Raw genomic sequence first — 26,986 nt, 5'->3', positions numbered from 1 at the left:
GGGTAAATTTGATATCATAACAACGTTTCGATAATATGAGAAGTAAAAAAATTATTACGAAAATGATAGTTTTAGTTTTAACAACATAACCTCAAACTAAAATTTGGAATTATTTTAAAAGTGATTATGGAAATTCCTTGGAATTGATTAAAATAAGGTTATTAAGGAATCTTTATTATATTTCAGTATTTGTAAAATACGAATATTAATACGTTTTTTTTTTGTTTAGGTTGGAAGAAATCATGCAAGTGAACCACAACTTTTTTCAAACGTTTTAATAAAACTACCTGAACTAAGAAACTTGGGCGTGAAGCACGCGGCACATTTAGATTGGTTTCGGGTGAATTGGGCAAAATTATCGTTGCCGCCGCTTTTTGCGGAAATTTTTGACATTCCAAAAACGGAGGAAGACCTCCAGTGATTATTTATAATATAAAGTAAAAAACAACGGTCGTCGCTCTCATCCGCAGGTCCTTGCTCAAGCAATTCGCGTGTATTGTATGTACTTATCAAATAATATTCCTCTTTTTTAACCGCAATAAAATAAATTGAGCTATTAAATACGGATGGATCAAATTGAAAGAGTAATTTATTAGTACAAGAAGATGACAGGTAAAGACCACAACAGGGTTTGTAAAATGTTTGTAAAGGTCATTTGAATTTCGAGAAAAAGCTGAGAAATGTTTTTGACTTTTTTATATTCATAAAAAAAAGTTTTTATAGTGATAAATAACATTTTATGGGCGAACATATCAAGAACAATCTGTCGAAGAGCAATACTATCTAACAAAAATGAATTAAAAAAAGTTAAGCTCATGTCCAATAACTCTAGGAAAATGGTGTTTTTTATACATATCATTGTAAAAAATAATTTAATCGACGCGTTCTCGCCTTTTTGCTCGCTCTATTAATTAATTAATTGATACAATAAAAAGCTGTCTGTGTAGTTATTTGTAAATAGAACCGCGTGCTCCGTATGCAGGTGTTTCAAATTTCATATCCATTTTTGAGATAACTAAATTCTTTTTTCTTAATCATTTTATAACAAAAATTAATGGATAAGTATTTAAAACAACCTGTATTTCCTGTTTATGTTTCTTACTATTTTGTCGTTTCGGTGTGGCATCCCTCTTCTTATACGGTAAATAAGTAAAAAATAAACGCTCAACAATAATTTATTCTTCATCTAATATCTATTCGATCGGTGTATTTCACAATGTGTATAATAAACGAAGAAACATAGACGGTGATAAAACAGAAAGTAAAAAAGAGTTGAAAAGGAGTCGATTTTGTAGTTAAATGTATACTTTGCTTGTGCGGTAACAATCATATCTCCTATAACTAACGATCATTAAATTTTAGGTGTTGTAAAGTAACTAAAAAAAGAAGTAAATTAAAAGATTTAGGTGTCGTTATTTATATTAATTAAAAAAATCACGATTAAGCATTAAGATGAAGAAGAATATTACTGAAGAAAAGAAAAAAATATCTTCTTAGAGTACAAAAAGAATTAAAATCCCTTCGCGCGTTACATTAAAATAAAAAATATTATTATTATTAGACAATTTTTATTCGCAAATATAGTTGATATACTATCGTGTACTAAGTTTTAAACATACATAATAATATACATCTATTTTTTATGAATTGCCGTCGTACGACTCTCTATTTAAAAAAAAATGGTAGAGATTATTAACTAACTTAAGGTTCGTTTTTGAATTGACCTGTGACTGACAAATCGTACGTACATTATACGTCACATTATTAATTAATGGGTGATTACTAATTAGAAATCTTTTAAAAAGATAATCCAATTTTGATTTTTTTTTGATTTATACTAACTTTTTCTTTCTTTTTTAGTTTTCAAGTCAACTTTTTGTTCCAATACAATACATCCTTCTTAAGAGATCTGCAAGTCTTTAAAGATATTTAACAAATCGGTTTTTGCGTTAATTGCATAACTATTTGAGTTAAGCAATGAAGTTTGGTACACTAAGTAAAATTTGATGGCGATTAAAATATTTATTGATTGTTCATGGAGAGATTATTACAAAAAGAATTGAAGAACAACCCAACCCGAATATTATTTTAGATGTGAAAAAAGCCTGGAAATAGCACAAGAAGAATTAATCAAATTAAGAAAACTTTTAAGTTATTAGCATTAGTCATAATCAATATTCAAAGATGGTTATTTTATATTAATATCCATGAAATGGGGACCATCCATCCCGCTCAATGCACTAAGAGGGCTAAATTTTAGGTTTTCTGTCAACTACTAAAAAGAGAAGATCTAAAAAGATCTAATCTTGAAATTAGATGCTATTATACAGGGTAATTCAAATTCGACCCCCACCATTGGAATCTCAGAAACCATAAGAGATACAGAAATGGGGGCAAAGTTGCGTATCATGTCATAGGTGTGTCATGACATTTCCCATAAAAAGTTTCCTGAAGAATGTTTTTTCAGATTCACGAAAAAACGAAAAATAAAGAAGTTATAGGCAAAAAACGAAAAAGTCATTTTTTCGGCCATATTTTAAAAACTAAAACGGCTAGATCTAAAAACTTAGTTGAAAAATGATGAGCTCTAAGATACGCAATTTTGCCTCCATTTAACCATTTCTGTATCTTTTATGGTTTCTGCGATTTCAATGGTGGGGGTCGAATTTGAATTACCCTGTATTGAATTATTACTTGGTTTCAAAGCAGCTCTTTACTATTAGGTTCGTCCAATTTTGGCATAAGTTGTTCTTTTAGATAACAAGTTTCCAACTCAGTAAATATTTATTATTTCACTCCTTGTAAAATCTTGATAGATTTTTGTAACGTCATTAATGACTTTTGACATTGAAGGCTTTTAAGAATTTATTTGTACAGTGGCTATAGCAAGTTTTTACAATAGATACTTCAATACTTCAATGTATCTCTCTGCAATCTTCATAGACCACCAGCCCCCATCCGTCTTTTAACACTAACAAAATCAACTCCTGACTCTGCTAGTAAAGTAGCAGCAGATCTCCAAAAACAATGACCAGCGTAGCTTTTTGGTTCTGCTAAATTTAAATATGATGCAATATCCCTTGAAATAGTTCTGATGTTAATAACTGATTATAACGATTTTTTGAATTTTGGATCTAGCTCAATTCTTCTATAAGTTCCATAAATTCCAAATATTAAAATAACCTGTGAGAACATAAGTCTCATTTAATAAATAAAATAAAATGCATTTATCTCACATCTTATATCAAAAATAACTATGAACGCCTGCTTTTATTATTATTATTATTGCTGCCAGGCTGAGGGGAGCGGCCCCTCTCGTTACCGCAATCTATAAGATCTATTATAACTTTAGCCCTCCAAAAGTTTAGGGCAAATGTAGGTCCTTAATGAACCTTAGTATTGCCCCAAGGTCTTGCTCAATCAAAACATTACGTCATATAATATCCATCTCAAATCAGGCGAACCTTTGTTATGGGTTCGCCAAACTCGGTGTTTCTAAGAAAATTCAAAAGTGTACAGCCATGACCTGCACTATCTTCAGTTCACGCAAAAATTATGAATCTTGTAGCAATATTGGTGACATATAAATAGTACAATGTAATTTGAAAATTTTGTGAAAATACCCATAATTGACATGAGTCAGTACTCGTTTTTTGTTTATGCATTATTCACATTTTCTAGTTTATTTGTCATCCCTTTAGACGAAAATTTCTTTATCTTTGCGTTCCTACCTGTGAATTAAATAACTGTTTAGTATTTAGTTACTGTATACTGAATATGAAAGCCATGAGGTTTTTAAAATCTGACAATAAATATTTCTTTGTCAGTCGCTCAAATATTTTCAGTAAAACAGCTGACATTGAATTATTATACAGGGTGAGTTATTAATATCCTTTAATCATTTGAGATAGAAAAAATTGTTTTATAGTTGTTTCATTCATCACATTCTATAATTAAAATTATTTTCATTTATACAGAGTGTTGCATTTAAGCGTAATGGCAAGTATGTAAATTTTTTTTAAATGGAACTCCTTGTATATTTTATCAGATTATGAATACAACTTGTTTATCTAACCGTATATGTTGCAAACTCACTGCGTTAATAGTTCCTGATATATTCAATTGTTTTTCAAATACAACACCCTGTATAAATGAAAATAATTTTCCATGATAGAAAATGAACATTTTTTCTATCTCAAATGTTTTAGGATTTATCGACCGCCGGGATACTAATAACTCACCCTATATATTACGATATTCGTTTATTTTCTATTTTAAATGATTGCAATTAAAGTCTTTGGGGTTAGAATTAACGACAAAATATAATTAATGTAATAAATGCATTGTTTTCATAAAAATATTTGTAAATGTTTTCTAACAACTAAAACAATACATTTCCAAACAACACGTAAACAACACAGCCAGCACGTGCACGACTAAATCGCACGATGTGTAAATGACTTATGTACATTTAAAACAAAACGTGAATTTGTTTTGTTTTGAAAATATTATTTTACTGAATTTATTGTGTTTTATAGAAATATGTGTGAACTTAAGACGGACTTTATGCAATTTGATACAGCCTTTGATTATATATAATATGGATTGAGCCAACGAGAGAGATAGCTTGCGCAAGGTGATCGAACCGAGATAGACATAGAAGCGTACTGCCATATAATGGGTGTACTGATAGAAGTGAGATAGATATAGAAGCGTACTGACATATAATATATCTATCTTTGTTACACTTTCACATTATCGCATTCCATCTGCGTCTATTCACCTTGAGCAACATTTTTGTTAGTAGATATATTCAGTTAGCTCAATCCATATTATATATAATCAAAGGATACAGCAAAATTATAGGGATGCAAAACACGGTTAAAAAAAAATATTTACTTTAAAAATAAAATTTAGCTTTGTCTCGTTATAATCAAGGTTGCCAAATATATAATCTAAACTTAGTAAAAGTGGCAAAACCAAACATATTTTTATAATTTTTTTATTGCTTTATTTAACAAAAATATAATATATAACTAATAATAAGTATGTAATACGTACTATTCAAACTAAAACTATACAGGTGTACAAAAAGTATGGAATAAACATACTTTGTTGTCTATTCCATAATGACACCATAATAGACTGCCTAAGTATGACGTCACAGAGATGGGCGGAGCTTATACTGACTCCAAACAATTTCGTTGCTAACGATAAATCGCCAAAAATGACATTTGAAATGTCATCACTTAGTTTATTTTATTTTAACACTAATGAAAAGTTGCATATGGTGATTTACCGTCAGCAACGAAAATGTTTGGAGTCGGTATAAGTTGCGCCCATCTCTATGACGTCAAGGCTTTGGTTGTCGCTACGTAAAATCTTTTTAAATAAAAGTTTCAATATCTCGAAAACTATGCAGTTTAAAGCATTAAAACCTTATGGCATTTTACAACACCTTGTCAAAAGGAATCCAAAAACCTTAAAATATACAGGATGTTCCATTTAAAAACACACTCACCATGTCGTAACTCAGACTGCCGTCATTATTTTTATTTTATTTCTACGCCAAGATATACGGAAAATAGTTTCAAGTAACTTTTATTTAAAACTTTTTTTTATACTGTATAAGCTGAAGTTTAGGCTGTAGAACCGTTATTCCATACTTTTTGTACACCCTGTATGTATCTAATACCTTTAGATAAACCTTCAGAAATTAATTTTTTGTTATGATTCTTTCTATAACTTCCTCATCTGATCCATTATCGGATTCATTATCTTTATTTAACACATTAGACATTTCGGTTTCGGATAAAATTTCACCAGTTATAACATTTCCCAACCATTTTTTTCTGCCCAACTGGAAAGATTTTCTTCCGTAGATAGTTCTACAGTTTATGCGCTCGTTATAGGCGGTACAAAACATGCAAAATTAGTTCGTTATAACCGATCCTCGTTATAACCGACATTTTTAACATTGTAAGGATAGGACTTTTGACGGGACCTGAAGGCATGCTCGTTATAGAACGAGTGCTTGTTATAACCATTCTTGAAAATTCGATCTTATCTTTAAAGACTTACAGCACCCTTAAGAAACATTTTAGTATTTATATAAACTTTTACCGGGAATTTCATATAATTCGCAATATATGAATGCAGTAACCATAGTTACGAAACTACTGTGCACTTGCACTATCCCACATAAAATGCAACATCAAATGCAACATCCTCTTGATAAATTTATCTGATAGATAAATCCAGCTCTTAGCCAATGAGAGCGCTTAAAACCGCCGTAACCATGGCAACTATCCTCTAGATAGTTTATACCGGAATGATTCCAGTTCTAGGCCTAGTGTTAGTTCTAGTGATAGTGCTAGTGCAAAACTAGAACTAACACTATACCTAGAACTAGAGTAATTGTGGTTTAGCCGTCTTTAGAGACTTGCTGCTAAACCCAAATTATTCTAGTTCTAGGTATAGTGTTCTACATAGTAACAGTGCTAGTGTAAAACTAGAACTAACACTAGTTCGTTTTATAAACACTAGTTAGTTTAATGAAACACAATTTCATTAAGAAAAACTAAGATTTTCGTAAAAATCAGAAAATTCTAACCTAATTTGATACATCACATCCCATATTTATCATAAAATTCACTTTTAAAAGAATAAATGACACAAATAATTAGTGTTTTGTTTTCGGCCATCTTGATTTTATACAAATAATGATATCTTAAAGGTTATAACACTTAGATATGTCGAGTTTGCACTCGTTTTGAACGTTTCTTAATTATCTATCATAATATTTATGTGCCATTTGTTTTTGGACATCTTGGAATTTGCGAGAAAATAAGAAAAAGGTTGTTGGTATGCGTTAAAATGCTTCTAATTGATGGAAAATGTCTGAACGTTATTTGACAAAGATAAACGAAGTTAATTATCTCAAATGAGATGTTTCCATAACACTCAAAAAGTTTTAGAATACCAGAAGTTTTGTTGTCTGCGTCTGAAGACGAACGATTTGTGTCATTTATGCTTTTAAAAGTGAATTTTATGATAAATATTGGTCATCAAAGTCAAATATGGGTAAATATGGGCACTGTTACTATGTAGAACTAACACTATACCTAGAACTAAAGTCGCAGATGATTCTGAGAGCAAATGATTCTGGTTCTAGGTCTAGAACTAGATAGTAATATCTAGTTCGTAATATCTAGTACTAATTAGCGCTACTTAGAACTGTCACTAGAACTAACACTAGACTTAGAACTAGAAATATTCGGATTTAGCCGCACGTCTCTCAAGACGGCTAAACCCGAATGATTTTAGTTCTAGGTCTTGTGTTAGTTTTAGTGATAGCGTAAAACTAGAACTAACACTAGATCTAGAACTAGAAACATTCGGATTTAGCCGCACGTCTTTCAAGACGGCTAAACCCGAATGATTCTAGTTGTAGGTCTTATGTTAGTTCTAGTGGCAGTGCCTAATGTCTAATGCCTAATGTCTGAAGACGCACGGCTAAACCCGAAACTTTCTAGTTCTAGGTCTAGTGTTAGTTCTAGTTTTAATTCAATAAAAATATGCAACACAATGATATCTAATGCTAACTAGCGCTACCTAGCATTGTCACTAGAACTAACATTTAATCTAGAACTAGAAACATACAGGTTTAGCCGTCTAAAGAGACACATAGCTAAACCCGAATGGTTCTGGTTCTAGGTCTAGTGTTAGTGTTAGTCTAGTTTATTTGTTATTCAGCACTAGATTATTGTATATTTTTATTAAGCTACATATAACGGACACTGCCTTCCTTGAGTTTTACTGTAATGTCAAATTATATTGACATGTTGCATTTTATAGTAGGTTTCTATGGAAATATATTTTTGTAAATTAATTATAAATTAATGAATCAATTTTGATTGATAATTCTTTTAATGGATTTCTTAACGAACAAGATTTATTTGATAATGTGACGAAAGAAAAACGCGGTGTGGTTAGTGATGTAATTTGTATTATAAATCGAGGCTAAACTTATATCTATTATATTCTATGAATAAATGATATAATAAAAGACAGTTAAATGTACCTACGTTTCGTACTTATACATAGACGTAAAAAATATTGTAAATAATCATTTTTTTATATTATATTTCTTGTTTTTATTATTATTATTATTATTACGTGTTTTTTTTTATTTTTAATTCTTTTAATTTTTATTTTTTTTTCGTAATTTCGCTGCCTTACATTCGCCTGCCGTCGTCTTTGAACGTCAACATAGAAGGATTTATTTATTTTATTTTTTTCAGATTTTAATATATTATGTGTATAAGGTAGATGATATTATTATCTGTTTTTTTTGCAATTTAAGCGACGTTCACTTTCTCTCAGAAATAAAAAATATCAATATATCGTTAAATAAAAGAAAAGAAAATGTTGTTATTGTACTCTTGTTTATTCTATTGAATTTTATATGAACGAAAATATAATATACGTATTGTATAATTGTTTACGCACTTTTTAACCACCTTTGTCTATTATTCATATACGTTGTCCGCTGCTATTTTGAAATATATGTAAAGATTTAGAGTTTTGTTATCGAAGATATTGTTTAATTTTTTTTAAATCTGTATTACTTTCCGAAATTAAAATATCTTTTTATTACCTACACGCCTTTTTATTTTTATTTATTTTTTTTAAAAAAATTGCGCCATCTATTGGTATCAAATGAAATTTTGATCCATCTACGGGCAAACTTGTCAACGATTTAATCGACCAAAGAGCAACAGAGACGGCGCTAGTGTCGACCCGTACATGAAAAACATGGCGGCGTAGATATCCAAGTGGGGCCTCACACACCAGTTTTCTCTAAATTAATCGCTAAAAGTGGCGGAATTTAAAGCGCGAAATGCTCCTAAATAAATTCGGTTGAAGGGCCGGGAATTTTCAATAGAAATGAGTTCGTTTCGGGTCGATTTCGCGCGGTTTTAATAAAAACTCGGTACAAGTTCTTCGGTAGGAGAAGAACAAGTTTTGACAATCTGGACGAGAACTTCTTCGTCGAGAGAAGTTCGCCCCCCGATGGTCGTCGTTTTCAACTACTATGGGGGCACAGAATACAAAAGAACGTACTGTGTCCGTTGGGACAAATTCTATAAGGGCCAACAGAAGTAAACCTCGACCGGTCAAGGATGGACGACAAATCGTTTCTAATATATTTACAGAACATAGCGGTAAGTGAATGAATCATTTTCAACTTCTTTAATATTTATTCCCTATTTATACATATTTTTATTATTATTTCCTTTTACAACAACAATCAACAAATTTTTATTTATATCAGTTTCTATCTGCATTAATTTTAATTACTTCAAAGTGTACTGTTATTGCGAACAAATTGAGTTCTTTGTCTTTTTTTCGCTTTACGTTTCATTCCATTATTGCATTATTATTGTAGTTTAATTGAATATGTTCAAAATCTGTTAAATAACAAAGATTTATCAGCTGATCAATCAAAATTTAAATCATAACAAAATCAACAATTCGTTCTCATCCTGGAATATTTCGAAACTCTTTAAAGTTATCGATTCAATCTTAACACTAATAAACTAAAAATGTTGTTGTGTGAGTCACATAACTTTTTGATTACCTAAATATAATTACTCTAAGAAATCATAACACAATAATTTTCTTTAATGATCTTTTAACTACAACCTTACAAAAACTAATTTCTTTAATGGAATTAACTCCGTCTAAATCTTGCGCACGTTCGTTTTAATTTCATTAAAGAAAGTAACGTTTAATTATAACTTGTTCATTTAGGTTTATTATTTGGGGCGCCACCCAAGGTTTCTATTAATAAACGCGACATCCTGAAATACATTAAATGATTAATAAAATATTACAATGGTGCAGTTCTTTCCGAAGAACCGGTGACATTTTAGGGCGAAAACCTACACTTTTCGACGTATTAAATTACTACTTCGTTGAACGTGAAAGTGAGAACCGTTGCAAAAGAAGACGGTCGTCAGAGTCTGGTGGTGGTTGTGTATGCGTGTGTGTGAGTGTGGGCGAAGGTCGATAGGGTGGGTCATAGACTCGAAGGGAATCAACCCCGACTCGCTTTTATCCCCAAATAACAATACCACAACCCCCTAACGTTCTCTGTTTTACACTGTTTTAACTCACATAAGCTTCATGAAATTATATATCTTATTTCAAACTTTTGCAAACTCTAATAAATTGTGTTTATCTATATTTTTATATAAATTTATGTAATCTTGATTGTCACACCATGATTGCAAGTTATAAGATGATTCATAATTAGTGTATTGAAATTGAACAGAAGATTTAAAACCAACGTGAAGGAACTTAAAATGAATACACTCAAAGTCTACAAATATAGTGGTGGATTTCAAATTATGCTGAAGATTCAAATAAATCGGACTAAGAAAACATTAACTGTAACAATTTGATTTCTATCTTTTAGATAAGAAGCCGTTGCAAAAGTTTCCTCTAGAAACTGAAACTTGATTATCCAATTTAAGTAAGGTTTTGTAACTTAAATGTTTAGAATTAAAAGCAAACAATAAATGGGTCTTAACTACCTTACCAAATAATTTTTGCAACGCTCATAACGTGGATATGATATAGATAGATTTGCAATGGATGAAGTAATAAACTGACATTGGTAGTAACTTAGAATCTTATCCTACTACATCATATTCAAAGGAAGAGGATTTACATATAATTTATATTCTGATTCGATAAATTTGCAAACATTCTAGTACCATCCCCGAATTTACTGTCAGTAAGTCCACACTAAACCCAGAGAATAGTGTGGTCGAGCAAATGTTTACACATATTACATAAATTTATCTCTTTTTTCAAATTTCACCCTCATCTTCGATTTTTATAAACTACAAGTTGCTGTATGCTACTCAGATGCTGTTATTCAGAAGCCTTTAGAACATCTTGCAAAGTGTCGAATATTTTTACATCTCACCTGTTGTTATCTACTCAATATGAGATATGTCAGAAATGAGAAGAACTTTCTACAAGATCTCTAGATACACATCAAGTATCCCGCGTTAAATTCAGAATAAGACCCGTTTCATACGGGCTGGTCGCCAAATAGACGGCAGCCAGTTAGAAGGTATGAGTGTGTTAAGTTACATGTGAGATTTCACATGAATTGGTACGGGTTAGCAGAAAACGGGTAACCAGTAATCGAGTTCATAGTAGTACATAAACTATAAAAAGCATTTTCATACAGCAGGGCCCAGCGAGTAGCAACTGGAATCGGTGTTTTCGCAAAAGTTAAATCTACGAAGCATCGCTGCCGATTGTCTCCGTTATCATCAGTGTTGTTAAATACCCGGGTACTTATTTTACTCAAATTTAATTTAATTAAATTGAGTTGATGGCAGTTTTGCAAGCACTTCAAGAATGCAGAGTCGATTATCGATATACTAAACTTATTTATAACATCTACAAGAATGCTACAACGACGGTAAAATTGCATGAAAGTACTAAAGAGAATAGAAGTGGTAAAGTACTGTTTGTGAGTAAAACAAGGAGAGACACTGTTGAACCCAAATTGTTCATCACAGTCCTCAGAGTGCATTTAAACAACTGGATTGGACCCAAAAGGGAATAAGCATTGATTGCAAATGCTTAAGTAATTTGCGTTATGCGGACAATATAGTTCTTATATCGGATAGCCTTGGAGAGATTAAACTAATGCTGAACGACTTAAAGGAGGTGCGTTAAGAATTATTTTTATTTAAATTAAATGCAAGTAGCCATTGGCTAAGGTCCATTACTACCATCTTTTAGTTAAATTTATCTTATAGATAAACCCATCTACTAGCCAATCAGAGCGCGTAAAATGGCCGTAACCGTGGTAATAATCCCTTAGATAGCCTAACCAGAAGATGGTAGTAACGAGCCTTTGAGCTGCATTTATCTATCGGATAAATTTATCAAGAGGTGGTAAAAGTGGGCCTAAATAAATCATTTATAAACCATTAAGAAGTGTTTTAACCAATATCAACGAGGAGAAATCAAAATTTATGATAAATCTTGTTCCCAGCTCTAACATCAACATTGGGGATAATGAGATTGAGAGGGTCGACAGCTATGTATATCTTGGCTATGATGTTCGTGTATCGATAGATAATCAAACAAGCGAACTAAACAGAAGGATTACACTCGTATGGGCAGCCTACGGGAACCTTAGAGACATCTTCAAGAGAAAAAACCAAGAAAGGCTTTCAATCAATGAGTGTTCCGATATAACCGGAAGTGTTAGAAATCTGAAAATATATTGGTCGAAGAAAACGCAATTGATAATACTTAAATCTGAATTCTCAAATTTTTATTTTGCCCAGAATCCCAGAAACGTCTAATGACCGGTCTCGCTGAGACACTGTATAGTAGATGTAGAACCATTTGGATTTAGCCGTCTTAAAAAACGTATGGCTAAATCCGAATGTTTCTAGTTCTAGGTCTAGTATTAGTTTTAGTTTTAATTGTTATTCAGCGTTAGATTGTGATATATTTTTTTTTAACGAAAAATAGAACTAACATTGGACCTAGAACCAGAAACATTCGGGTTTAGCCGTTCGTCTCTTAAGATGGAAACTCAGAGTTATTATAAGGACGTCTCCTTTTCCAAGCAAAACTTTTCCTTTGCAAAACTACTCAATGCCTGTACTACTAAGCTATGTTGCATTTTGTGTGGGACAGTGCAAGTGCATAGTAGTTTCGATACTATGGTTACGGCATTCATATATTGCGAGTTATATGAAATTCTATACTGCGTGTTCTGCACGCAGTATAGACCTTGTTAAGAATTAATTATCCCCAATTAACCTTGGGGATAATGAGATTGAGAGGGTTGACAGCTATGTATATCTTGGCTATAATGTTCGTGTATCGATAGATAATCAAACAAGCGAACTAAACAGAAGGATTACACTCGTATGGGCAGCCTACGGGAACCTTAGAGACATCTTCAAGAGAAAAAACCAAGAAAGGCTTTCAATCAATGTATGTTTCCGGTTATAACATAAAGCTCCGAAACTTTAACATTAACGGTAGCCACTGCTAGGAGGGTCCAAGTAACGCAAAGATAGATGGAAAGTTCGATCCTGGGTCTAACTCTGAGGGACTACATACGAAATGAAAACCTATGAAGAAGAACTGGCGTAAATGATGTGGTCAATATTGCGGCAAAGTGGAACTGGGCGGGTCATGTTGCGCGAATGAAAAATGAGCAGTGGACTAAACGACAGATTCGTCTAATGACATCTTTGATTGTTGACAATTCCTCGTCTTCAACGTCCTCATCATCTTCCTCTTCATTTTTTTTGAATCTGATATATTTTTACTGGTACCACTTTTATACTCGCTGTTTGAGTATTTACCCTGGGCCGGGGTAAATACCCGGATAAATACCCATTTTAGAAATACCTACGCGCCGGGTATTTACCCAGCGCCCAGCACTGGTTATCATATCATCCCATTCTTAGTTTTTACTGGATCTAAAACCAAACTGATTCACAACAGGAATACCATAAAACTCAGCGTGATTCATTCTGGTTGTTTTAAATATCTTTGCTAATGTTGGAAGAACACTAATATAGGGTCCTGCAGAAAGCTGTTTTGTTTTTGAAACGGATATAACTAAGCGAGGTGTAGAACAATGTTTACACAATGGCTGATATACACTTGTATGGCATCTAACCATATTAGATGGTGATTCATGAACTGAAAGAAAGTGCGTGAAAACGATGCTGGAAACCTTGGAAAATGACTGTATTCTGATAACGATTGGTCGGTAAATAATCGACGCGAAATCCATAAAATTTCTATCTGATTTGGCATAATTGGACCAGCATTGGGTCAACTCACAGCGTTAAGTTACGTTGGTGCAACACTTTTTGATGGCTGAATTGAGAATATAACGGATTGACATCTATATGTTTAGGTTTCACAGGATGAGGTATACTTGCCATACCTGTGAAGTGGCCTCCTCGAGCTCTTTCGTAAGCCGTTACTCGAGAAATTCATGCAGTTCCATGCTTGGACAATTTTACCAATTACCTGTCAATCAATCAACTCTGGAAGATTTGTCCCAACGAATAGACCACCGTGTCTGTCAAATGACTAACTTTGGAGAAACTTTGTTAACATTGCAGGGCGAAAAAATATGGTCTAATCATATAAAATCCCCCACCACGTTGTCACGTTTTGTTTTGTAGTTTTGAGTGTCTTGACACTCATGGGGATTTGTTGCTGTCCAGTAACATATATTTTGCTTCCATACTGTCCATATGAAGCTACAAAAATTCCGTTATCATCTTGCTGTACCTCACACCGTTGACAGTGACAGCATTACCTGACCCATTTCCGCACTAAACGGTGGCTTGTTGGAATTCTAAGCCCTAAGTTCGACAATTTTATTTGTTAACAAACCTGTTCAAATTAAATTACGCCTCATAAAACGAATCACAACGCTGTGTGGTTTGAGCTCCTGGACCAGCTGAGCCTTGTATAGATGAAGATGCTTCCAGATTTTCGGCACTGTCGATTATAGTGATGTTTTCGCGAGATTGTTAATTCATTTGTGGTAACTTTCCCCATTTTTGAAACGGTTTTTCATAATGATGCAACATTTTTTGCGAAGGACTCCATAATTAATAATCAGAATAATTGCAGATGGCAGCTGTCAAATTCCAGAGCTGCCATTTGTATAGAAAAAAATCCCGCAAAAGTTAAATCGAACACTTTTTATAATATTCATTATTAATCTTGTCAAAAAAACTTTTCTGGAGACCTCTTCGAACATAAATTTCTTAAAAATGTATGGTTGAGTATTAGCATTATTAACCTTGTTTAGAATTTACTTCCATATTAACTATTTACACGACTCCAAAATTAAGTTATGCACTCTTTCGACCTGTATTCCTTGATTTTCAATGTATGTGCGAAGTCTTTTTAGTATATTTTCGATCAAACAACCGTTGTTTTACGTTACTAATATTAGTAAGTCTTGAAGCATACACACGAATGGTGCATTCCACATAAGTTGAAATCACAAGGAGTCAAGTTTGGTGCCTGTCAAGGCAAAAGTCCACCTCTTTCAATACAAAGTCTACCAAATGTGTCATCAGGGAAATGTTAAACCGTTGATGTTTGCAATATTCTTGAAATGTAGGATTTTTAAAAGCCACCTCATTTTTTATTTAAGCCCATATCAATTGGATTGAAATTAAATCCGCATGGTGTATTTTATTTGTCATTTTTGCTTCTAATTTGAGTATAGAAACTTATTCTGCTTGGGACTCATAACCTTTTTGGAATCGTTACATTATTTAATTATACGGTAAAAATGTTTATCTAGTATATTTAGTTTGATATAATTTTTAAAACATTTATCTTACCGGCAGCCTCGACATTTTATTAACAATATCGGTCATTTTCATTGGATTTTCGTTATTAATAATGTACTGGTTTGTACAGATTTAGAATACTTTGCCTTTTTAGTAAAGTTATTGCACGCAAACAAGTTTATAACGCAAAAAATCGTTCGGATAGCGGCAACCTAACCTATAAATTTAAAGAGTTGTCAAAAATAAAGAAAAATCGTTTTCAACCAATCACGAACAAGATCATTTTGGTTACAAATTTTTTTTCTGTCAAAATTTGGTAAAACAGTTGGTACGATTAATAGGGAATTTTGTTATATTACGTTTTAAAATCAATTTGTGTCACTTTGACGTTTCGAAATTTAGTTATTCAAAACGACAAAATTCAATTTACATATTTATAAATAAATAATTAAAATAAAAGGTGGAATTTGGAATTTATAGATTTGAAGCCTGATATCTCAAAACAAGAATTAATCAAACATCTTTGTAGAGTATTGAAATACATTTTTTAACAAATTGGTTTTCTTTAACTTATTATTGACAATTAACTGAGTCTATTTTTTACAGAAAAGAAATTATACGTAACACAAATGTGTTTGTTTGAAACTTTACTGAGAATACACTGCTATGCAAAATAAACACTTAGAACTATCGCGTACTTAGGTTTTGGCAATCAAAACCGAGTATGTATTAACCACCTTGAGAACATTTATCTCAAACTATAATATCACTAACTCGAGTAAAATTAGTCTCATTTTAATATTTTTAGAATTTGGGATTCCAAAATAAATTTTAATTTGATTTAAAAAACACGTAGTCCATTGACACTTCTCCCGGATACAAGATTTTTTTAAAGAGAAGGATAGAATCGAACCTGTATGTTACACAGCCACTGCGTCCAATGACCTTGACAAGGTCTCAACCAAGCAACCTTCAATAGTTATCCAACTTCTAACTATTCTAAATTACTAAAGTTATTTAAAAAAAATAAAATCTTTTAAACGGTACCAACATAACCTATTTTTATAAAGTTATCTTATCCATTACGGTTATTCGAATGCAAAACAGGAAGCCATTAATAATCGCTTTGAATAAGCCGAATGTGGCATTTAATATAATTGATAAAAAAAACTTATTACTATTTGAAATGTCGTTTTAGAGGCGTTATTGCAAAGTAGACCGCTGCCTCATATACCGAGCTTACCGGAAACGGATCCTCCGGGTACGCTCAATTCCGGGACGGGACTTGGTTCCGCCAATTTAGGCACGCTGACCGCCGTTTCCGGTGGTTCCGTAGCGCCGTCAACACCTCTATCACTCGAAGCTGCCAATAGATGGACGTCAAAAGAAAACTTGCTGGCTCAAGAAGAGGACGATCCGCAATTATTCGTTGCTTTGTATGATTTTCAAGCGGGTGGCGAAAATCAATTAAGCTTAAAAAAAGGTAATAATTCAAATTTGTTCATTAAAACGGGTTTTGAACATACTTTTTTTTTGAATCATAATTATCAATATTTTTTTTATTGATAAATTTAGTCAAATCAAATTTAACAATTAAAATATCTCTGATGTTTGAATTGTCAAATTTCTATTTATATTTTTCTTTTAATTTTGTATTAAATTCTTGTATTAATTATTAAATTTATTATTTAGGTGAACAAGTTCGAATACTCAGTTATAATAAAAGTGGCGAATGGTGTGAAGCTCATTCCTCATCGAATCAAGTCGGTTGGGTTCCTTCTAATTATGTGACACCCGTGAATTCGTTAGAAAAACATTCTTGGTATCACGGACCAATTTCAAGAAACGCCGCCGAATACCTACTCAGTTCCGGTATAAATGGAAGTTTTTTGGTACGCGAATCGGAGAGTAGTCCGGGCCAACGAAGCATATCGTTAAGATATGAAGGTCGCGTTTACCATTATCGCATCAACGAAGACCCCGAGGGTAAAGTTTTCGTCACCGCCGAGAGTAAATTTAATACTTTAGCCGAACTCGTTCACCACCACTCGATGTTATCCGACGGTTTGATAACGCAACTTTTATACCCAGCGCCGAAACATAACAAACCAACCGTGTTTCCTCTAAGTCCAGAACCGGATGAATGGGAAATCAATCGGACCGATATCGTAATGAGACACAAACTCGGCGGTGGTCAATACGGTGATGTTTACGAAGCGGTTTGGAAACGATACAACATGACCGTAGCTGTAAAGACTTTAAAAGAAGACACGATGGCGTTGAAAGATTTTTTAGAAGAAGCCGCTATCATGAAAGAAATGAAACATCCAAATTTGGTTCAATTGATGGGTGTTTGTACTCGCGAACCGCCGTTTTATATAATAACTGAGTTTATGAGTAAAGGTAATCTTTTGGATTATCTTCGAAATGCAAATAAACAGAACATAAACGCTGTTGTTCTTATGTACATCGCAACTCAAATCGCCAGCGGAATGAGTTACTTGGAAAGTAGGAATTTTATTCATCGCGATTTGGCCGCTAGAAATTGTTTGGTCGGCGAAAATCATTTAGTTAAAGTTGCCGATTTTGGCTTGGCAAGATTGATGAGAGATGATACATACACGGCGCACGCGGGCGCTAAATTCCCCATCAAATGGACCGCACCCGAAGGATTAGCTTATAATAAATTTTCAACCAAATCGGATGTTTGGGCTTTTGGTATACTTTTATGGGAAATCGCCACGTACGGAATGTCTCCGTATCCAGGAGTTGATCTCACCGACGTTTATCATATGCTTGAAAAAGATTATCGTATGGAATGCCCCCCTGGGTGTCCGCCGAAAATCTACGAACTTATGAGACAATGTTGGCAATGGAACGCTATGGACAGACCTACGTTTAAAGAGATCCATAACGCTTTGGAAAATATGTTTCAAGAATCAAGCATTACTGAAGGTTTGTATTTTTTTATGTATTAATCAAATTTATTTTTTTTTTTTTAAATTATAGAAGTTGAAAAATTATTAAAAGACGGAGATACCCCCGTTTTAATGGGAACTCCTCATTTATCCTATAAGAAATCCCATTTTGGAAGTGCTGGAAATATTCATGGACTTGTTGGAGTTGTTGATCAAAACAGTACAGGTAAAATAATTTGATTATATACACAGGTGTTTTAAAATTGTTTTTTATCTAATTTAATCGATTGATAATCATTTATTGTGTTGAAAAAATTGCAAAATTTGATATTAAAAAAAAAGGCTATGCGCGCCATCTATTAGGTAAAGTCGAAACCTTAATTTGTTATGGTGTGAAGTTAGTTGTTTTAAAATAAGTTGTCAAATAATTTTAGGTTAAAAAGCATATAAAATGAAAAAATGCTTTAAAGCTTTGTTTAATCAATCTAAATTGATTTTAATTAATTAATTTATTATATTTTTTTGACATTTAAGAACAAATTGGAGTATGAATGTAAATATATGTAAATTATATGGCTTAGAAGTTTTAGGGTGCTGAATTTAAGATTAATGAAAAGTGGATTGGATTGGGTTGTGAGTAAGATTACGAGAGAAATAATCATGACGATTGAACATTCAAGTATAGTGGTAATAAAAAATTCAATAAAAATGGAATTGACATGGAACAGCAAGTGAGGCGAGTAGAGCTTGTATTATAAATAATAATCGGAACGATGCAGATAAAAAGAAGTTTTGGACTAACTACAAAAAGAAACTTATTTATTATAACCGCGAGATTACCCAGCATTTCTCCATCTCTCTTTTGGCAAGACTCAATTCATGGTCTGTCTGATTCCTTGAATCCTACTGTATTTGGTTAACCTTTCTTTCTTCTATGTTGATATACATATCAAACAGCTCTTTGCGCTCAACGGTTTGTGATATTAAAATTACCATTTACTATAATGGCTTTATCAAGCACAGATACTGAATACTTGACAAAATGTGAAGCAACTAAGAAGCAATGTACATAAGAAATTTGTACAACAATTTGGTTGGTGTAATAAAGTACAACATGACAAATACTTCATCAAACCGCTTGTATTGAAATTAATGAAGTAAGAAATATTCTACTAAAATTTCTAAACAGCTACAGAGAAGATGTTTTTGATGTTGTGCAGGTTTTGAAACAGACATAAAAATTTATTTGAGGTTTTAAAATATGTCAGTTGTCAAATAATGTTTTTTTAGTACACAAATATACAGTTAGTCCCAAAAGTCATCATACACCAATTAAAAGTGTACAAAAAAAGGTGGAAAAGGTTTTTGCATGATGTCTAAAATAGGATCATAAAAATAAGTTTTTTGAATAGTTATAATTGGATCACGTTATACATCACTTGACTAAATAAAATGTCGCTACATTTTATCGTTTTTAGAGATTTTCATGCTGTCTGGTAGGTAAATGTGGATGATAAATGGTAAAATACCAACCTTAATTTTTTTTTATTACATTGTATTTTTGTGACTAATTGAGTGAATAAAAATTAAGAATATGTCAAAATGACATTGACATTTCAAACCGGGAGTTTTATATGTCTCGAGTAATATTTGAATTAAATGTATCTTGTTTAGACTCATTTTAAAGGATTTTTCACGACGATTACAAATATGTTAACATTCTTAACCGGAAATTGACCACAACTTCATTAATATTGAAGATAAATATATCGTGTTTGTACTCGTTTTAAAGGATTTTTAATGAAAATTACAAATATGTCAAAATTGAGGTTGATATTTTAATCCTGAAATTAGTTATCATATAAGAAAAGTTTCATAACTGATGATTCTTGAATTTTTCCCAAGTTTCTTAACATTTCTTTTTCTTTTGTTAAATAATAGCATTCTTAAATTTTAACTTGTAACTATTTGTGATAGCTGTTATCAGTGTTCTGTGATAAAAATGGACAGGCCCCAAACAATTTTCAATAGTTTGAGCCTCTCTATTTTGAGAAGTCTTATATTTTTAGAGAGATGATTTTTCTCAACATTGTTAATTTGTCGCTTAGTCAAGTGATGCATAAAGCGGTCCAATTATTCATTTTAAATAGATTCATAAGTAAAAAACTTTTAAACTGAAGAAAAAAACAAAATAAATTAATAATTCTTTAAAATTGTTCCATTGCAACCTCACAAAAGTAATTGTACAGCTCTAAATGTTGCAATGAACGATGCAATCTGCGTAGTACTAATACTTCATAGGTCCTCCATTCGCTTTTAGTACAGCTTTCAATCGGCATTGATTGCACACACGCCTAGCTGCACACATAGCTTTCTCATCTCTGACCCAAGTCTTGATGTTTGTAAAGCACATCACGCAACTTATGCTTGAAGGGGCAGCACGATAACACTTTAACCACCTTTTGTTTTAAATTGGCCTTTAAAATATTGAAATATTGCCATCTGTCCATTACATTATTGATAAAAACTAAACTCCCGACTCCTGAAGCAGTCATAGATCCCATACCATAACAGATCCACCCTCATGCTTAACTGTAGGTAGAAGATTTTTTAAATATAGCGCTGTACCGGGTTTCTTTCAAATTTTACTTCTACCATCACATCCAAAAATGTTGTATTTTGACTCCTCAGTAAACATCACCCTTTTCCAAAAATCCATATCCTTTTTTTTGTGCATTTTTACAATTTTAATACATTTTTCTATTCACGTAGCTAATGTAGGGTTTCTTTCGCAGTACTCGTCCGTTATAGCTTGCAGATCGCAAAACTTTTCTCACAATTTCTGCTCTACAGTTTTATTAACTCGATTTTGAAGGTTTGCTGCTATTTTTAGGGCGCTTGTCATTCATTTCGAGGAGTTAGCAATTTTGGACGGCCCATACGTGGTGCATTTTCAATATTTCCGGTATCTATAAACTTTGTAATTATGTACTGAATAATAGAAGCACTTTTCTCAAGTATTTTAGCTATTTGACGTATAGAACAACCCTCCTTATGCAATTTTTCTAACTGCTATGCTTGTTTCCATTCTTTGGGGTGGTATGGCGTTTGTTTATGTAATAAACGAAGTGCAACGATTACTGGTAGGTTAGGTAAGGTTAGCTACAAGGGAAATCACCGGTAATTCATTAAAAGATGGGGAAATTCCTGTCAGTTTTCAGCTGTATGATTATTTTCGTGAGATTGCAATGAAATAATCTTGAAAAATTATTAATTTATTTTGTTATTTTATTGAATTTAAGTGTTTCTTATCTTAGCTTTTGCTGGCAATAAAGTTAATAGCGAAATATGATAACGATACCATTGAGGAGAAGTAGAATAATTTTAAAAAATGGTTACAAATAGATAGATGTAATAATCGTTGAAAACGAATCTAATGATAGAATATTCGTAAATATGGTTTAACAGGGGGTAAAAACATCTAAGAAAACCACAGAGGAAGAGATTAGGAAATATGAAAAAGAATTATTTGAAGAAAGCAAAGAATATAAGCTTAAATTCGTTGTTTATTAATTTTAAAAACTTATAATTTACGATTTTCCAAATAACTTAAATTAGCTATATTAAATAACGATTTTGGAACATCTGTATATTAACAAAAAAACCTTACCTTAACTCTATGATGTGTATATTTCTTTATTTTTCTAGAAAACATTAAACTTAGTACTTTTACGGGAATCACAGGGGTTAAAAACAATATGGTGGTGCGTCGGACAACTAATAGAAAAGGAAAGCAGGCACCGGCGCCTCCGAAAAGAACGAGGTACTTTAAGCAATAAGAATTGATTGTAATAAAAATATTTATTTTATCGACTAACCTACAAAAATAATTTCCTTTGTTAATACAATTTGATAAAAAAGCTATTGACCCATATCGCTTCGTTTCAGCCTGTTGTCTTCTTGCAGTTCGTTCCGAGACAGTACGTTCGACGATCAGGGACACGGAAATGAAAACGACGAAGGAGGTGATTTAAATGGTATTTCTAAACGATTTAAAGGTATATTTACTGAGCCAGTTTAGGGTGTTTGCTGTTGATTGTTGGCTATCTAACACGCCTCATTTTTTTTTTAATTGGGTTGGCACGTTAATTTTTTTAGCCTTAAACTGACCAGGTAAAGATCCTCACACATTAAGATAAAAAACATTTTAATCAAAATTTACAAAATTTCTACATACACAATTTTCTAAACTTCAATTCTCACAACACATAATAATAATCTTTTTTTTTCTTTTTTGTATTACTTTTTCGTTCCAATTTCCCTTTCACGAATTAATTTCTATTAAACTTTTGTTCCAACCCTAACAGTCTCTTGACAATGTAAGTAGAAGTTTTGATTATTCATTTAAAATTAACTCGTCCGCTGCATACTTTATTTATTTCTTTGTGTTTTTGTATTTTACCAATATTTTTTTTATATTTTAATGGAATTAGCGAGCATCAAAGGAGGGGATAGCGAAGCTGAACTACAGGATCAGACTCCTGATACGGACGATTCTGGAGCTCATTCGTATCCTGAAGTATCGGGTACAAGTAGTTTTGGTGTTCCTACTGGCACTGGATCGTTTAAAAGGGCGCCGATTATGGGTAATCGTGGTTTGGCTGAACAACGTGGAAAGAAATCTAAGACTTATCCACCAAAAGAGGTAAAAATTTATTACATAATTAAAAATGTTTTTTTGCATCTATTTAAATAATGCCAATATTTATTAGATTTTAATAATATTGTTTTTACAAGTTGAAAATGTTATCTTGACGTTAAAAATGACATTTTAATGTTTAAAATTTCCGTTGTCCTGTCGTAAATGTCAGTTTGACGTTCAATTTGCCACTTGTTATGTTGGTAGTGTCATTATGACGACACTAATAAGTAGGGCACGGAACTTTTGTAACGGAACGATACGATTTACCCCCACCACTTGTTCTCCTAGAAAACAAGTCGGTGGCTTCAAATCAACTCACCTCATCGGTTGTTGTTGACGACCGACAATCGGTTTATTACACGTCAGTGTCAACTGTCAGTACGATTTGAAAATATAAAAAAAATATATATTTTATAACTTTAATTCAAAAAAACATGATCCGATTTGTAATATCAATCACAAATCCGATACGGATATAAAAAAAATGCTGTTAACGCATATTGAAACAACCATCCCTAAATTTTCTTCTGTAAATGACGTTCTAGTTGACGTTAAAATGAGTTTGTACCTAGAAAATAATCTTTCAACATCACCACTTGTAAATGGAGCATAAATAAAATACTGAGCTATTGAACCATATTTTTCCTTAAGAGTTAAAGGTATATTGTTTTCGGCAATTTGTTGAACAATTCTCAAATCCGAACAACAATTTTACCACAAAAGGAAACTAAAAACAATTCTTAAAAAAAACAATAATACGAACTCAAACAGAACTCCAACTTCCAATTAAAGGTAACTAAAGAAAGATAAATAGCAAATTTGACGAAATTATGCGGATGAAAAGCGTCGAATACTGCACATTTGGACAACAGTGAAATCGTACTGACAGTTGACAATGTTGACATTGATGCGCAATAAAAAACCGATCGTCGGTCGTCAATAACAACCGATCATTTTCTAGGAGAACAAGTGGAGGGGGTAAATCGTATCGTACCGTTACAAAAGTTCCGGGCCCTACTAATAAGACGGAATTTTATTTACTATAACAATCTACTAGATGGCGGTACCATACACAATTTGCAATGTAATTATTTATATATATACCAGAAATCGACGTCACACAATGGGGTATTTGTCCATTCTAGCTGGACAAAATTATTTTTCTATTTTCATCCCTTGAAATGTTAAACTTTTTTTTAATTTAAAACCTTAAATTGTAATATACAGGTATTTCTAAATTGATGCGAAAGATTTCAAGGGTTGATTTTTTAGCAAAAATTAAGGTGTGTCTTTCATATAACTTCTTGTTCAAAACCCCTTCTCCTCCAAGTTGCAGCCCTCTAAAGTTAGGAAAAAATTTTTTTTTATTTAATAAATTCACTATGGAGGAATTTAGAAGAATGAAATTTGGCAGATAATTGTTGTTAATAAAATGACACCTTTTGACGATATTTATAACCCTAAAATGTTATCACAAGGGGGTGAAAAAATCAACCCCTATAATACTTTGCATCAGAACGTTTTAATGCGTCTAATTATTACTATTTTTATTTAAAAGTTCTAAATCGATTAAACATCAAAATTGTTAATTTTCGAAAATCAACAATTTTGATGTTTAATCGATTTAAAGCTTATAAATAAAAAATGGTAATAATTGGGTTTAATCTTGTTATGGATTTAGTCTTTATGGCCCATTACTAAGGTTTTATGTATAAAAAGTATTTCCCCATCGCCTTTAGTTTTTGAGTTATGTTATAATTGAGTTTATTTTCGAAAATCAACAATTTTGATGTTTAATCGATTTAAAGCTTATAAATAAAAAATGGTAATAATTGGGTTTAATCTTGTTATGGATTTAGTCTTTATGGCCCATTACTAAGGTTTTATGTATAAAAAGTATTTCCCCATCGCCTTTAGTTTTTGAGTTATGTTATAATTGAGTTAATTTTCGAAAATCAACAATTTTGATGTTTAATCGATTTAAAGCTTATAAATTAAAAATGGTAATAATGGGGTTCAATCTTGTTATGGATCTAGTCTTTATCGCCAATTACTAAGGTTTTATGTATAAAAAGTTTTTCTCCATCGCTTTTAGTTTTTGAGTTATGATTGAGTTAATTTTCGAAAATCAACAATTTTGATGTTTAATCGATTTAGAGCTTTTAAATAAAAAATAGTAATAATTGGGTTCAATCTTGTTATGGATTTTGTCTTTATCGCCCATTACTAAGGTTTTATGTATAAAAAGTATTTCCCCATCGCTTTTAGTTTTTAAGTTATAATTGAGTTAATTTTCGAAAATCAACAATTTTGATGTTTAATCGGTTTAGAGCTTATAAATAAAAAATGGTAATAATTGGGTTCAATCTCTTTATGGTCCATTACTAAGGTTTTATGTATAAAAAGTATTTCCCCATCGCTGTTAGTTTTTGAGTTATAATTGAGTTAATTTTCGAGAATCAACAATTTTGATGTTTAATCGGTTTAGAGCTTATAAATAAAAAATGGTAATAATTGGGGTCAACCTTTTTATGGATCTAGTCTTTATGGCCCGTTACTAAGGTTTTATGTATAAAAAATATTTCCCCATCGCTTTTAGTTTATGAGTTATAATTGAGTTAATTTTCGAGAATCAACAATTTTGATGTTTAATCGGTTTAGAGCTTATAAATAAAAAATGGTAATAATTGGGTTCAATCTTGTTATGGATCTAGTCTTTATCGCCAATTACTAAGGTTTTATGTATAAAAAGTTTTTCTCCATCGCTTTTAGTTTTTGAGTTATGATTGAGTTAATTTTCGAAAATCAACAATTTTGATGTTTAATCGATTTAGAGCTTTTAAATAAAAAATAGTAATAATTGGGTTCAATCTTGTTATGGATTTTGTCTTTATCGCCCATTACTAAGGTTTTATGTATAAAAAGTATTTCCCCATCGCTTTTAGTTTTTAAGTTATAATTGAGTTAATTTTCGAAAATCAACAATTTTGATGTTTAATCGGTTTAGAGCTTATAAATAAAAAATGGTAATAATTGGGTTCAATCTCTTTATGGTCCATTACTAAGGTTTTATGTATAAAAAGTATTTCCCCATCGCTGTTAGTTTTTGAGTTATAATTGAGTTAATTTTCGAGAATCAACAATTTTGATGTTTAATCGGTTTAGAGCTTATAAATAAAAAATGGTAATAATTGGGGTCAACCTTTTTATGGATCTAGTCTTTATGGCCCGTTACTAAGGTTTTATGTATAAAAAATATTTCCCCATCGCTTTTAGTTTATGAGTTATAATTGAGTTAATTTTCGAGAATCAACAATTTTGATGTTTAATCGGTTTAGAGCTTATAAATAAAAAATGGTAATAATTGGGTTCAATCTTGTTATGGATCTAGTCTTTATCGCTCATTACTAAGGTTTTATGTATAAAAAGTTTTTCTCCATCGCTTTTAGTTTATGAGTTATGATTGAATTAATTTTCGAAAATCAACAATTTTGATGTGTAATCGATTTATAGCTTTTAAATAAAAAATAGTAATAATTGGGTTCAATCTTGTTATGGATCTAGTCTTTATGGCCCATTACTACGGTTTTATGTATAAAAAGTTTTTCTCCATCGCTTTTAAATTTTGAGTTATGATTGAGTTAATTTTCGAAAATCAACAATTTTGATGTATAATCGGTTTAGAGCTTATAAATAAAAAATGATAATAATTGGGTTCAATCTCTTTATATTCCATTACTAAGGTTTTATGTATACAAAATATTTCCCCATCGCTTTTAGTTTATGAGTTATGATTGAGTTAATTTTCGAAAATCAACAATGTTGATGTTTAGTTGATATGATTTAGCTACTAAATAAAGAACGGTTATAATTGGGTTCAATCTTTTTATAGATCTAGTCTTTATGGTCCATTACTAAGGTTTATGTATAAAAAGTATTTCTCCATCGCTTTTAGTTTTTGAGTTATGATTGAG

The 26,986-nt window shown here is 31.7% G+C and overlaps 2 protein-coding genes across 11 annotated transcripts in view; both read left to right on the top strand.

Moving 5' to 3' along the window:
* LOC111428644 (Ecdysone-induced protein 78C) overlaps positions 1-8,662 on the top strand; it is a 49,533-nt gene extending 40,871 nt beyond the window's left edge. For all 4 annotated transcript variants that reach the window (XM_071201325.1, XM_071201324.1, XM_071201323.1 and 1 more), the window contains one exon: positions 230-8,662. In XM_071201325.1, the coding sequence (XP_071057426.1) occupies positions 230-421 (192 nt within the window). In that variant the 3' untranslated portion in view covers positions 422-8,662. The remainder of the gene's footprint in view (positions 1-229) is intronic.
* Positions 8,663-8,905: 243 nt separating this feature from the next.
* Positions 8,906-26,986, top strand: part of LOC111420283 (tyrosine-protein kinase Abl) — a 29,897-nt gene continuing 11,816 nt past the window's right edge. Inside the window, exons 1-7 of one of the 7 annotated variants that reach the window (XM_023053248.2) lie at positions 8,906-9,227; positions 16,591-16,875; positions 17,085-18,347; positions 18,402-18,536; positions 22,019-22,133; positions 22,277-22,335; positions 22,804-23,015. In XM_023053248.2, coding sequence (XP_022909016.2) covers positions 9,098-9,227; positions 16,591-16,875; positions 17,085-18,347; positions 18,402-18,536; positions 22,019-22,133; positions 22,277-22,335; positions 22,804-23,015 — 2,199 coding nt within the window. In that variant the 5' untranslated portion in view covers positions 8,906-9,097. Of the gene's footprint in view, positions 9,228-16,590; positions 16,876-17,084; positions 18,348-18,401; positions 18,537-22,018; positions 22,134-22,258; positions 22,369-22,803; positions 23,016-26,986 lie in introns of all 7 variants that reach the window. The other 6 variants (XM_023053247.2, XM_023053244.2, XM_023053246.2 and 3 more) reach the window with 6 other exon arrangements.

The sequence above is a fragment of the Onthophagus taurus genome, chromosome 1 (assembly GCF_036711975.1).
Source record: "Onthophagus taurus isolate NC chromosome 1, IU_Otau_3.0, whole genome shotgun sequence".
NCBI lineage: Eukaryota > Metazoa > Arthropoda > Insecta > Coleoptera > Scarabaeidae > Onthophagus > Onthophagus taurus.
The sequence above is the reverse complement of the archived record's forward strand: the minus strand, read 5'-3'. Positions and strand labels throughout refer to the sequence as shown.